We start from the raw sequence: 11,574 nt of genomic DNA, 5'->3' as shown, positions 1-11,574 counted from the left end.
ATTTTATTTGTTTTCGTCAGGATACCTTACGCAGAGGTATTTAAAAGCACAAGGAAAAAAATCTCAATAATATGGTGCAAAAATCATGTTAATTAGGGTAATAATGGCTTACCATAAAAGAAATAAACAAATGGAAGAAGAAGGAGGCGCATCAAAGAAGACCAGAGCGATCAACGATGCACGGATACGACCACATGCACTCCTCTCTGATCTGATCTGATCTCCACCCGAAACCGGCGAGATAAGCCTCAGGGGCAGCCGCGTCTTTTCACAAATACAAACAATCGTACTCCTCCGCTATATAAACACACTCTCTCGCTAACGAAATCCCCTTCTTGCTGTCAAAAAAAAAAAAGCTGTCAAAAAAAAAAACCTCCCGGTCGCCGCGCGCAGCTAGCTTCCGGCGCTCCCCCAGCTCCACCGGTCCGTCCGGCGATCGCGCGGCGCGGGGTTTCGCGGGTGGATCGCCGGCAGATTCGGGCCTCCGGTAAGGCGATTCCCCGGCTCCTGTGCGCTAAGATTGGCGGGATTTTCGCTGGAGTTTGTTCTGATTCTCTGCCTGGGGTTGCAGGGCATGGAGCGCCGCGGGTTGCTCAAGGCGGCTCTACTGGCGTCGTGCTTGCTCGTGGTTTGCTCCGGGAGAGGTGAATGATTATCTTAGCCCCACTCTTTTGCTTGCCTGCAATTTGGTATGTTAGAGTCGGTCCTGTTCCTACTTGGAGCTCCATGTTGTGCTTGATTGGTTCGGTTTGCTTTGCTTCCAAACGGGAAATGTGTCGAAAACTGCAACTAATATGTGTCGAGATGCTTATCAAGTTGGTTTCACCAACAGCAGCAAATTGTAACTAGAAGTGTGCACTTCAAGATGACCATATCAGCAAAAGAAAAGGAAAAGACATGTACTATCACTGGTGCATTCAGATTCGAAATGCCTGCCTGGAAATGTGTCTAGTTGGTGCAGCATGCTCAGATTCAGAATCAACTCTGTTTTTTTCTTTTTCTCTTCCTACAAGACGGTTCAGCTCTAACTTCAAAAAGTAACAGTAAATTTCAGTTTCCGTCAAACAGAACAAAAAAGGCTGTTACGACGATACTATGTACATTTGATTCTGAGTTATATAGCATGTATACTTATCAACTTTGATTTTACAAGTTGTACTGTTCTCCATGTATCCAGCGTTATCCATGTTGCTCTTCACATTGATGCTTTATTTTGTGGTTCAGTACCTACGGTTATACAGCAGCCATCCACTACCATATACAACTCAACCCTTGCCAAGACACTAGTGGAATATGCTGCTGCCGTAAGTTCATTTGCCTTTTCTTATCATAGTTATTCTGAGTATTTTTTTTTCAACATTCAGTATTAGTTTGTCAAATTCTTTCTGGTACCTTGGAAAACTCCTCAAAAGTATACTCTGTTACTTAAGTTTCTACCATTTATCTCCGCAAATTTGGAGTTAAGTTTGGTGATGTCTTGCAGATATATACTGCTGATTTGACACAATTGTTCACCTGGGCATGTGATAGATGCGGTGACCTGATCGAGGTAAGGCTTCTTACCACGCGTGTGCTTTTCTGTTTGTTGTCACATAAAAACGACCATCCCAACTTCATACAACACCCGTATGGTATGGATGGTGAAGTAAACTTGTTGAATGACCCAGGGGTTTGAGATGATGGACATCATCGTAGATGTGGAGAACTGCTTAGAGGTTCGTCCCTACTTGCCTTCAGTGTGTTTATCTCTATGTTTTCTTCCGCCTGCTAAGTGCCTAGGTTGATCCCTTTTTTCACGATGAACAAGCAGGCATATGTTGGTTTTGCCAGTGATATTAATGCTGCCGTCGCTGTGTTTAGAGGAACTCAAGAGAACAGGTAATTACCCCACACCTCATTTTGTTTGGTTGTAATAAAATTGTAATTTATGTTTTGATTCAGAATGTTTTGTCGCTAATTTACGTATTTTGAATTCATTCTTGTGTACTTATAGAATTATAAATCCTTGACATGTTTCCTCAGTTTGCATATTTTTATCTATTGCATGCAATAGTCATTTAAAAGTGTGTCAAAATACGTTATAACCCCTCAACTGTATTCATCTTCCAATTTATCAGCATCCAGAACTGGATAGAGGACTTGTTATGGAAACAACTTGATCTTGATTACCCTGGCATGCCTGAAGCAATGGTGAGCATAGCTAAAGCATATAGTTAATGCAGTTGTGTTAAACCAAAATCCGTAGTAATGCTTGATTCCTGTAGGTACACCGAGGATTTTACTCTGCTTATCATAACACAACCATACGCGATGGAATCGTCAGCGGTATTCAAAAGACTCAGAAATTGCATGGAGATGTTCCAATTATGGTCACTGGGCATTCAATGGGGGCAGCTATGGCTTCATTTTGTGCACTTGATCTTGTTGTGAGTACTCTCTGCTTTCTCTTAAATACATTAAAATTGATCTTCCTCTACTGCATTATGTTGCATAGAAAATAGTTTTCCCTAACTCAATCTGCTAATTTTTCTCGTTGTGAGTTATATGGATCTTTTACCACATACTTTACCTAATGGTTGTTTTCGGACTATGCGTACTTCTACATGTCTGAGCAGTTAGTTATTTGCCGCTTCTTTCTTTCCTGATGGTTTAACCTGCACAGCTAACGGGAACTGTGTGTTTCTTTTTAGGTGAACTACGGGTTGGATGATGTGAAGCTGATGACATTTGGGCAACCTCGTGTCGGCAATGCTGCTTTTGCTTCTTACTTCAAGAGATACTTGCCTCACGCGATTCGAGTTACTAATGCAAATGATATCGTCCCTCATCTGCCACCATACTTCTCGTTCTTCCCTCAGAAGACCTACCATCACTTTCCAAGAGAGGTATGCTCCACTCTGTGGCACGCTTGTGCTGACACCTATTACACCTGTTTATACTCGCTAAATGCATATAGTGCCTTGAAAAATTCATTTAGTCCTGTGTAGTTTGTGCTTTGTGCCATATTGTTTCTACTTGGGAACCAAAGAAACCTTTCAATGTATACCCATCCCATCAGCTCCACTGCATAATGTGACGGTGTTCCTGTCCTTCCTTCAGGTATGGGTCCATGATGTCGGGCTCGGGAGTCTGGTATACACGGTTGAGCAGATCTGCGACGACTCCGGCGAAGACCCGGCATGCAGCAGGTTCCTTCCTCTCACCCCCTACCACCATCTCCCGTGAATTGTGCCACTGCCGCGCCGCATGGTACCCACTCTTGGTTAACATTGTTCGCCGCCTTCTCAGGTCTGTGAGCGGTAACAGCATTCAGGACCACATAACCTACCTGGGCGTGAGCATGCACGCGGAGGCCTGGAGCAGCTGCAGGATTGTCATGGACTATGCCGAACTGCGGTACAAGATGGACCTCCATGGAAACGTCGTCTTGTCGAAGCAGCAGCAGCAGTCTGGTCTGTCCAACGAGCGAAGAAGACACAGCGCCCAGTGAAACCCATGTAAAGAAGTTCTGTGTCATCATAGTAGCACCACGCACGCAACATGTCCTTCCCCACTCTGCTTCATTGTTTCTGCATCCAGAGAGGGGATAACACCACCACGCTCGACAGGAAGATGCTTGCTGTAAATGTTTGCTTGGTAATGTGAAGCATTTTCCAGTACAAAATACTTCTCTTCTTTTTGCTCACATGTAACACCTGACTAAGTTTTCTTCCATGTTCATCGCTCCCACAATCAATTTGAAAATGTTTTGAGCTGATTGCAAGATGGGCGCGTGACTGACAAAAATAGCAGTATATACATGAACAACATGGTTTCCAGGAACAAAAGGAGAACAATAATGTATGGGTGCTGAAATTCTGAATAACCTGATACTTTTGCTGCATGCTAAACCATGTTCGCACTACGATACAAGCAGAAGTACGTCGAAGCTAATACAAATAAATGACCGATCCCGCGACTCGACACAAAAACAATAGCAGCTGTACGAAACATGGGTAATCTCTATCCTATCCCCCAACCAAACCTGAAATCTCATCCATCAGAAGAAACTGCCTGGCACGGTTGCGCAATCAGTTCCAGAACACAGGTGCAGCATAGCGTACTCGTCGACATCGTGTAACTGCAGAAAAAGAAAGGAAGGGCCCGACACACGCAGCTCTGCGGCTTCGACAGTCTTCCCGTTCCCTTTCCTACATTTCCAGCTGCATCTTGTAGGCTCCTGAGCTCTAAAGGACATGGGTACATGACACAATCACATTCGCAAGGAATGGACGCCGCCCGGAGAAGGCATGTCAACTGCAACGACTTACAGATAAAGCAACCATGAGGCAGTGCTGATGGCAAGAAAAGCCTTTATTCACAGACAACGGGACAGTGCTGGAACAATGATCGTGTTCCTAAACTTGGCCCGTCTGGTGCTGATGAGCAAACTCGTCGACCCCCTGCTAGAGTGACGTCGTGAAAGAGAACTGTCCAGTTTACTCATTTGTACTATCAAAGCTGCCATTCGGTCGCTTCCGCTCCCTGGAGTTCTCCCCCCATATTTTAGCATCTGCAATGGCGCGCTGCCTGTCAGCAATCCTTGGGGTTTCTCTCTTCCTTCCTGTCTGAGCTGGACTGCCTGCCTGTGATCCTGCCATGTCAATTTCATCCAATCCTGACCTACGGCCAGAATCACCACCAGTAGAACTAGTCCGGCTGACCTCCCCTCCGTGCTTTGATGTCCTGGGAGAAAGATGATTTGGTGAGCGGCCGTTGCGCTGTTCGCTGTTCCGCCCACCAACATTTCTGGCCCTAGGGGTTGATGAATTGCTCCGAGTATGTTGAGTTGGGGCATTTGGATCATATGTCTGAGAAGCTAGATATGAGAGAGCAGTGACAACATCTCCTATATGAGGACGGGTTGTGGCTTGCTCTTGCAAACACATGGCAGCAACAGCTAAAGCCTGATACAGACCCCTCATAGGGAACCGGCCTTGAAGCATTGGGTCAGCCATCTTAGGAAACTTCCTGCGATCCTTGAAGAGTGGGCGAGCCTGCAGATCAGACAAGCTGTATTAATTATCCAAAGTCAAAATGAGCAGAAGTTGTCTTTTTCTAATAAACTGCAGTGGCAACTGGTTACAGACGGTAATTTTAGCAAAGTAACAGAAAAGAACATTTTCAGTCAATGGCATAGCTGGCAGGATGGTGTTTCACTAAGAATGCTGAAGTGAAACCAGGAGCTACTTGCAAACCCTGGCCAACTGAAATAGCTATAGTATAAAAGCATACCCATGCCACCAGGTTTTGCTCCCCCTGGGGTTTGGTGTTGTCGATTGCTTTGCGCCCTGTAATCAGTTCAAGGAAAACAACGCCAAAGCTATAGACATCCGATTTCACTGTGAGCTGCCCAGTCATAGCATATTCTGGGGCACAGTAGCCATAAGTTCCCATCACACGTGTTGAAACATGAGTGTTGTCACCAACTGGACCGAGTTTTGCAAGGCCAAAGTCAGACAGCTTTGGGTGAAACCCTTCACCAAGAAGAATGTTTGACGATTTGAAATCCCGGTAAATAACAGGAGGGCTGGCCTTGTCATGAAGATGCTCTAAGCCCTTGGCTGCACCTGCAGCTATCTTCATCCGTGTGTTCCAGTCAAGAGGTTCCTTCTCAGGTGGCACATCTACATATATTAGAAAATAATACTTTAGCCTTCAACTAAAGATGCCATTGATTTTTAAAGGATTCATGAAGCAGTCATGCTGAGTACATATGTAATAATAAAAATATTACTTAGTATATACTGCTATAAGCACACATGGTATTTTTAAAGACGACATCGCAAAGAGAAGATAAACGAACCATGCAAGTGATCTTCTAATGAGCCCAGTGGCATAAACTCATAAACAAGGAGGCGTTGGTCACCATCAGCACAATAACCAATTAGATTGACAAGGTTAGTGTGATGCAAGAGACTGAGCATGAGGACCTCAACAAGGAATTCTCTATTTCCTTGGAGCCCGTCACGATCAAGTTGCTTCACAGCAACAGCCTGAGAAGTACAATCAGTTTGTTAGTGTCCAGGACTAACCCAATTAAAATAAACATAGAAACTCTACCAACATTTCGCATAAGAGGTGAATATTTCAGCTGAATCGCTCAAAATCTACAAGTTAGAGTGTACTCCCTCCGTAAACTAATATAAGAGCAATTAGATCACTATTTTAGTTATCTAAACACTCTTATATTAGTTTACAGAGGGAGTATTCAGGAAGATCTCAGTGTATAGTATACTGACCTGCCCACTCTCTAGGCGACCTTTATATACACGTCCGAAACCTCCCTCGCCCAACATGCAATCTTGTCTGAAGTTCTTAGTGGCAGCAGCAAGCTCACGAAAAGTGAAAATCTGCGCGGCAATGTTTTGGCTGCTCCCATCCCGAGGGATGGTTAGATGATTATTCTTAGGGTCTGATCCACCCTGCAGCCTCAATTTATCTGAGCAGAAAATGGTTCAGAGTTAGCAGTCAGTTTCAGTACAATCAGTTAAATTAAATGATTTAACAGAAAAAAAAAGTGGTTCACTCTTAGAGCACTAACATTCTGCCAGCAGAGAGTAGAAACATTAAAAGAAGTTGAGGGCCTCTTTGATTCACAGGATTGTCAAAATGAAGGAATAGGAAAAATGCAGGAATAGGGTGACATGTCCCATAGTATCCTACAGGATTTGAAAGAATGTTTGATAGCATAGGAAAAAGAAAGGAATTCTACAAAGAGGTTTGAGTGGATGGAAATTTTCCTCCAAAATGTAGTACAAATGGATCATATGGAAAAATTCCTAAGGATGCCAATCCTACGAATCAAACGAGCATCACAGGAAAAATCCCTAAGGGTTTAAATCCTCCAAAAATCCTATGCAATTCCTTTGAATCAAAGGAGCCCTGAGTGGTATTAGATGAAGGAAACTTTGCTACTACTCTAGAAGGACTTCAGCTTGAAGGAAACACCTATTTTTAACCATTTGTCTTAACCACACAACAACAACAACAACAACAAAATCATATTCCTCCCCTGGGAGCTAGTGAACAGCCACATTTAAGTAGAAGGCTTGGAATTAATACTCAACTTGTTTGAAACGACCGTTAGCTAGAGAAAAATTCGGCATTCAGTTTCTGAAGTAACACCGGAAGCATTACCACAATGATGTAAATATTGAAAGTATTTCCTACAATTCCTCCATCACTCAGTTTCATGAGAAGAAAGGATCCTCTGCCAGTCTTTTGTACACCATAATAGGCAGGGTCCTCTTAGTACCAATCTTTTGTACGCTACAATTGGCTGGCGCTTTATGCTGCCAAACCGGCAAACCCCGAAGGAGAGGAATGGCAGATAGATTGTGAATCGCCACGACGAGTTAGTGGCCTAGCTGGACAAATACACTGCCTCAAACATAAGTACTGTATGTAAAAAGGATTGTTGAAATGACAGCCACATCATGTGTATGTATCCTCTCCGCTCCTATGTCATACTGTATCCTCCCTTGTACTATTATAGAGGGGTCTGGGTTTCAAGGCATGGTAACAAAATACCCATCGCTTGGTACCCATGCATAGGCAGCTTGCTGCCTGCTCTCCTGGTTTTAGTATTGCCAGAAGCAAGGATTACTCAGCTTCCAATTCAACGCTCTCTCATAACTAAACCAGAGGTAAAAACAATCCTAGCAGCAGCCTGTGCATTCCCATCTCTTCCTCACAAGGCGAGATCGCAGCTCAGCAAATAGGAGCACTCAATAAGTAAGCAAGCAGGAGAAGAAAGCATGGTAACACTAAACAACACCACGCCGCCGGCGCCCGCGGTAAGCAACACGGCGAAACGAAGGCTAAAGCTAAAGGAAGAGGTGGGGAGGGATTCGCAATTGCAAGATCCAGCGGGCGCACCTGATCCGGCGCGATCCGGCGCGGCGCCGTCCTTGGCGCGGGGGTCCTTGGCGTCGGGCCCCGGCTTGCCGCCCTCCGCCTCGAGGGCCGGGCCGAAGCAGGAGAAGCAGCTCATCCAGGCGCGCTCCCCCCTCTCCTCCCCTCCCTCGCCGGAACCAGGGAAAACGCGTGGCCCGTACAGGAGAGGCCGCCGCGCCGGGTCTCGACGAGTGGGGATCCCCTCCCCGGGAGGATCTCCGCTTGCCGGAAGGGACGGGCCCCAAGCAAGACTGGATTTTTAGGCGGGGGGCGGGAGGGGAGGGTCGAATTGGGGCAGGGGGTGGGATGGAAGCTACAGGAAGAAGGGGGAGAAGAACATGAGGCTGGGGAGGGAGCAAGGGAGGGGAGAGGAAAGAGGAGTGTGGAGGAGGTGCAAAAGTCAGCTCTGGCTGTCCGAGCGAGGGCCGGCCGGGAGAGAGGGACGCGGCTCCTCTGACTTACGGCGCACTCGCTGACGTGTGGATCCGGACCCACGCGTCAGTGGCCCAACGTCAGGTGGCCGTACGTCAGGGGATCCGGCTCCGGGAGAGAGAGGGGCACAATCCGTTTCCCTCTCCCTCAATGCCTGCCACCTCGGCATTGAAATTCCTTCACAATTCAAATTCACACTGGCAGGCGGGCGGTACAGTAGCGTACAAGTTTTCTCTTTCACATGTAGAGTAGTTATATATGGAGCGACAATTTGTATCTACTCCTTCATGCGTGGCTAGGATTCGTTCACATACCCATCCGTCTGTGGTGGTGGTGGTACATCTTGTCACGTATCTTTAATTTATTTTGTTTAAAAAATTATTTGTTATGGTGGAGAGTAAAGGACGGCCATGCACATACCACATGTGTGATTCGCGTGGGGAATTATTCATCTACCCAAGCTCAACTATCACCACGGAAGTAGGAGGAGCGGGAGGAGGGGTAATGATAAGGCTTATCGAGAATTGCGCTGTGGAGTTTTTGTTTTTGTTTTTGTTTTTTGTGGGGGTTGGTTTGCGCCGGGCCACATCGATGGAGAGAATGATGATGATGTCTCTCTCTCCCTCTGGAAGGAGGGCCGAACGGGTGGGTGGTGCCCCGGTGTTTCGCCGGTCGTCGTCGGCCTTGTCGTCTCCCGCGCGCTTCCCCGGGCGGCATTAAACTAGTGGCAAAGCCGATCAAGCGATCGAGCCAAGCGGCTCGACTCGACTCGATCCATGGACGTACGTACTACTCCTACGTAGAGAGAGTATCCATCCTGCCCTGCCCGCGGATACGCTCCTGCTCCCTGCATGGCCGCCCCCACGCGGTGCCATGCCATGCCATCATGGCCTACGTGGCCATCTGCAGAATGCCCTGGTGCATCGCGGTGTCAGACAGCCGTGAAGCGTAGGAGCAGTGACGCGGAGTTGATAACGTGCGTGCCACGCGCCGTCAGGATTCAGGAACACAGCTGGCTGGAGCACGCACGCACACGCGTCGTCCCGTGACCCAGAGCCGCGAGCGGAACGCATATTCGAAAGAAACGTGCACACATGGACATGGCTTCTCGTGGCAGGGGCTGGAGGCCACGCTGGTCGTGGTCAGGGTCCGTCTCTCCCGCCCACGACACGTACGTATGGATAGAAGCAGCCAAGCCAACCGCGATCCCCGCGCTGCTGCGCGTCACAGGAACCGAAACGGAAAAAGGACCTGGGCGACGTCCGGATCCATGGGCGCGCGCCAAGTGCCCCCGCGATCCCCGCGCGCAATCCCTGCGTCTGCGTACTAGCCGCCGCCGCCCGGGTCGCTCAGGCCGCACACGCACGCCATCTCTCTCAATCCCGACGCATCTTCATCATTGGGTCGCACACGATCGAGGAGTAGGTTCCGGAGAAGAGAGCTGAAGCAAACACGCCCGTTCATGGCACACGAGCAGGCAGGACGACGAACCTAATAACCTACGGCGAGGCCTCGCTTTTCTTCCGTCCACCAGCTCGCATCGATCGCACAATCGCGCCCCGTCCATGGACGCTCCACGGTACCTGCGGATGGATCAAGACGATAGATACGAAATACACATTTGTCTTTTTTAGGCCGCACGTGAATTATGAAATTTTACGCATGTACATACTAGTATACATGTGTATGTATGTTCGTAAAAAATAAAAAAAATCGAGGTGTAGAAAATGGTACTGCCTCCGGTCCTTTTTACTTTGCATATTAGAATTCTCTGAAGTCAAACTTCACAAAGTTTGACCGTATTTATATGAAAAAATATCAACATCTGCCATGCTAAAGTTATACAATATGAAACTTTAAGTCATGACACATCTATTGGTATTGATTTCAGATTTGTGAATGTTGGTACTCCCTCCTTCCATCTATATAGGGCCTAATGCGTTTTTCGAGGTTAACTTTGACCAAATGTTAGAGCAATAATATATGACATGCAACTTACGCAAAGCATATCATCAAATTCATATGTGAAAGGAGATTTCAATGATATAATTTTCACATTATGCATGTCATATACTATTAATTTTGTCAATAGTCAAGGGCAGCCTTGAAAAAAGCATTAGGCCCTGTATAGGTTGAAGGAGGGAGTACTTTTTTCTATAAAGTTGGTCAAATTTTACGAGGCTTGATTTCAGTCAAATTGTATATGCGAACTAAAAAGGACCGAAGGAAGTACTTTGAAACGGATCCCCATGGACATCGGCCTCCATTGGCCATTAGCAATCGAGATTTGCGCTGTGGACCGATGATGATGATGATGTCCGCGTGGAAGAAAAGAAGCGGAGGTGTTCCGGCGTTTCGTCGGTGGTCGTCGGCTCCCGCGCGCGCTTCCCGAGAAAATCAAATTATACCCGGAGCGGTCAAGCGCGCTCGCTTTGCCATGATCGATGATGTGTATCGCGTCAGGTGCATCCATCCTGGTGTCGGTGTCGGTATATACAGGCAGCCGTGGCGTGAAGCTAGCGTAGGAGCAGTGCGCGCGCATCTAGTCTAGTAGTACCTGCGGCGTCAGGAACTACAGCTGGCTGAAGTGAAGCACTCCCGTAACCGAAAGGGGCCTGCAGACCGCAGCGCAGGTGATATACAGTAGTGTACAGTGCATGATTCGGAACGAAACGTGACATACCTGACAGCAGGTGCTCGTGGCCATCACGCAGCTGATGTATGTAACAGAGCCGCCATCTGCATGGGCCATGGCTGATGGCTGGTCAGGTCTCTCCCGGGCATGCACGGGACGTTCGTACGGTGCAAAGCGTGCGAGCCAGCCAAGCCAACCACTGCACGTCGCGGAAACGGAAAAGGACCCGGGGAAGGCGACGCGCCGGGTCGCCGTCGGTGGGTCGCTCCGAGCCTCCGACGGAGAGGGACGTGCGTGCACCGGTCGGCGGGGGTTGGCGTCCGTGGCCGCCGCCCGGGTCACCCGAGCCGCACACGACGCATCATCAGTCATCACCACCCGGGCGGCGGGGTATTGTATTCGGTGCCGTTGGTTCGCGCCAGGCCCAGGGTAGGGCCGGAGGGGGGTGGGGGCACTGCTCTCTCGTCTCTCCTCGCTCCGCGACACGCCTCGCCAAGACGGAGCGCCCGGTCGTGGCGCCTTGAACCTCGACATTATCGCTTCAGCTTTCGGGCCCGGCCCGCGAGCAT

The 11,574-nt window shown here is 48.0% G+C and overlaps 2 protein-coding genes across 2 annotated transcripts; one reads left to right on the top strand and one right to left on the bottom strand.

The window, feature by feature from the left end:
- The first annotated feature begins 327 nt into the window (after positions 1-327).
- On the top strand, positions 328-3,736 carry LOC119270304 (probable feruloyl esterase A). The gene is made up of 11 exons (XM_037552301.1): positions 328-487; positions 572-644; positions 1,225-1,304; positions 1,484-1,549; positions 1,668-1,715; positions 1,811-1,878; positions 2,118-2,190; positions 2,265-2,426; positions 2,691-2,885; positions 3,100-3,188; positions 3,289-3,736. Exons 2-11 carry the CDS (start codon positions 575-577, stop codon positions 3,488-3,490), a joined length of 1,053 nt encoding a protein of 350 aa, XP_037408198.1. The 5' UTR covers positions 328-487; positions 572-574; the 3' UTR covers positions 3,491-3,736.
- Positions 3,737-3,818: 82 nt separating this feature from the next.
- LOC119270303 (receptor-like cytoplasmic kinase 185) lies at positions 3,819-8,272 on the bottom strand. Its single transcript, XM_037552299.1, has 5 exons — positions 7,921-8,272; positions 6,282-6,481; positions 5,846-6,035; positions 5,275-5,666; positions 3,819-5,036 (listed from the first exon to the last, which is right to left on the bottom strand). Exons 1-5 carry the CDS (start codon positions 8,033-8,035, stop codon positions 4,479-4,481), a joined length of 1,455 nt encoding a protein of 484 aa, XP_037408196.1. The 5' UTR covers positions 8,036-8,272; the 3' UTR covers positions 3,819-4,478.
- Positions 8,273-11,574: the final 3,302 nt, after the last annotated feature.

This window comes from Triticum dicoccoides, chromosome 3A, assembly GCF_002162155.2.
Source record: "Triticum dicoccoides isolate Atlit2015 ecotype Zavitan chromosome 3A, WEW_v2.0, whole genome shotgun sequence".
NCBI classification, from domain to species: Eukaryota; Viridiplantae; Streptophyta; class Magnoliopsida; order Poales; family Poaceae; genus Triticum; species Triticum dicoccoides.
The sequence above is the reverse complement of the archived record's forward strand: the minus strand, read 5'-3'. Positions and strand labels throughout refer to the sequence as shown.

Bases quoted from the DNA above. Each gene is read 5' to 3' on its own strand.
- LOC119270304 (XM_037552301.1), top strand. From the start codon at position 575: ATGGAGCGCCGCGGGTTGCTCAAGGCGGCTCTACTGGCGTCGTGCTTG. The intron at 1,716-1,810 runs GTTCGTCCCTAC...ATGAACAAGCAG, and splicing joins ATGTGGAGAACTGCTTAGAG to GCATATGTTGGTTTTGCCAG. The intron at 2,191-2,264 runs GTGAGCATAGCT...TGATTCCTGTAG, and splicing joins CTGGCATGCCTGAAGCAATG to GTACACCGAGGATTTTACTC.
- LOC119270303 (XM_037552299.1), bottom strand. From the start codon at position 8,035: ATGAGCTGCTTCTCCTGCTTCGGCCCGGCCCTCGAGGCGGAGGGCGGC. The intron at 6,482-7,920 runs GTGCGCCCGCTG...TTTTCTGCTCAG, and splicing joins GCCGGATCGCGCCGGATCAG to ATAAATTGAGGCTGCAGGGT. The intron at 6,036-6,281 runs GTCAGTATACTA...TGTACTTCTCAG, and splicing joins GTCGCCTAGAGAGTGGGCAG to GCTGTTGCTGTGAAGCAACT.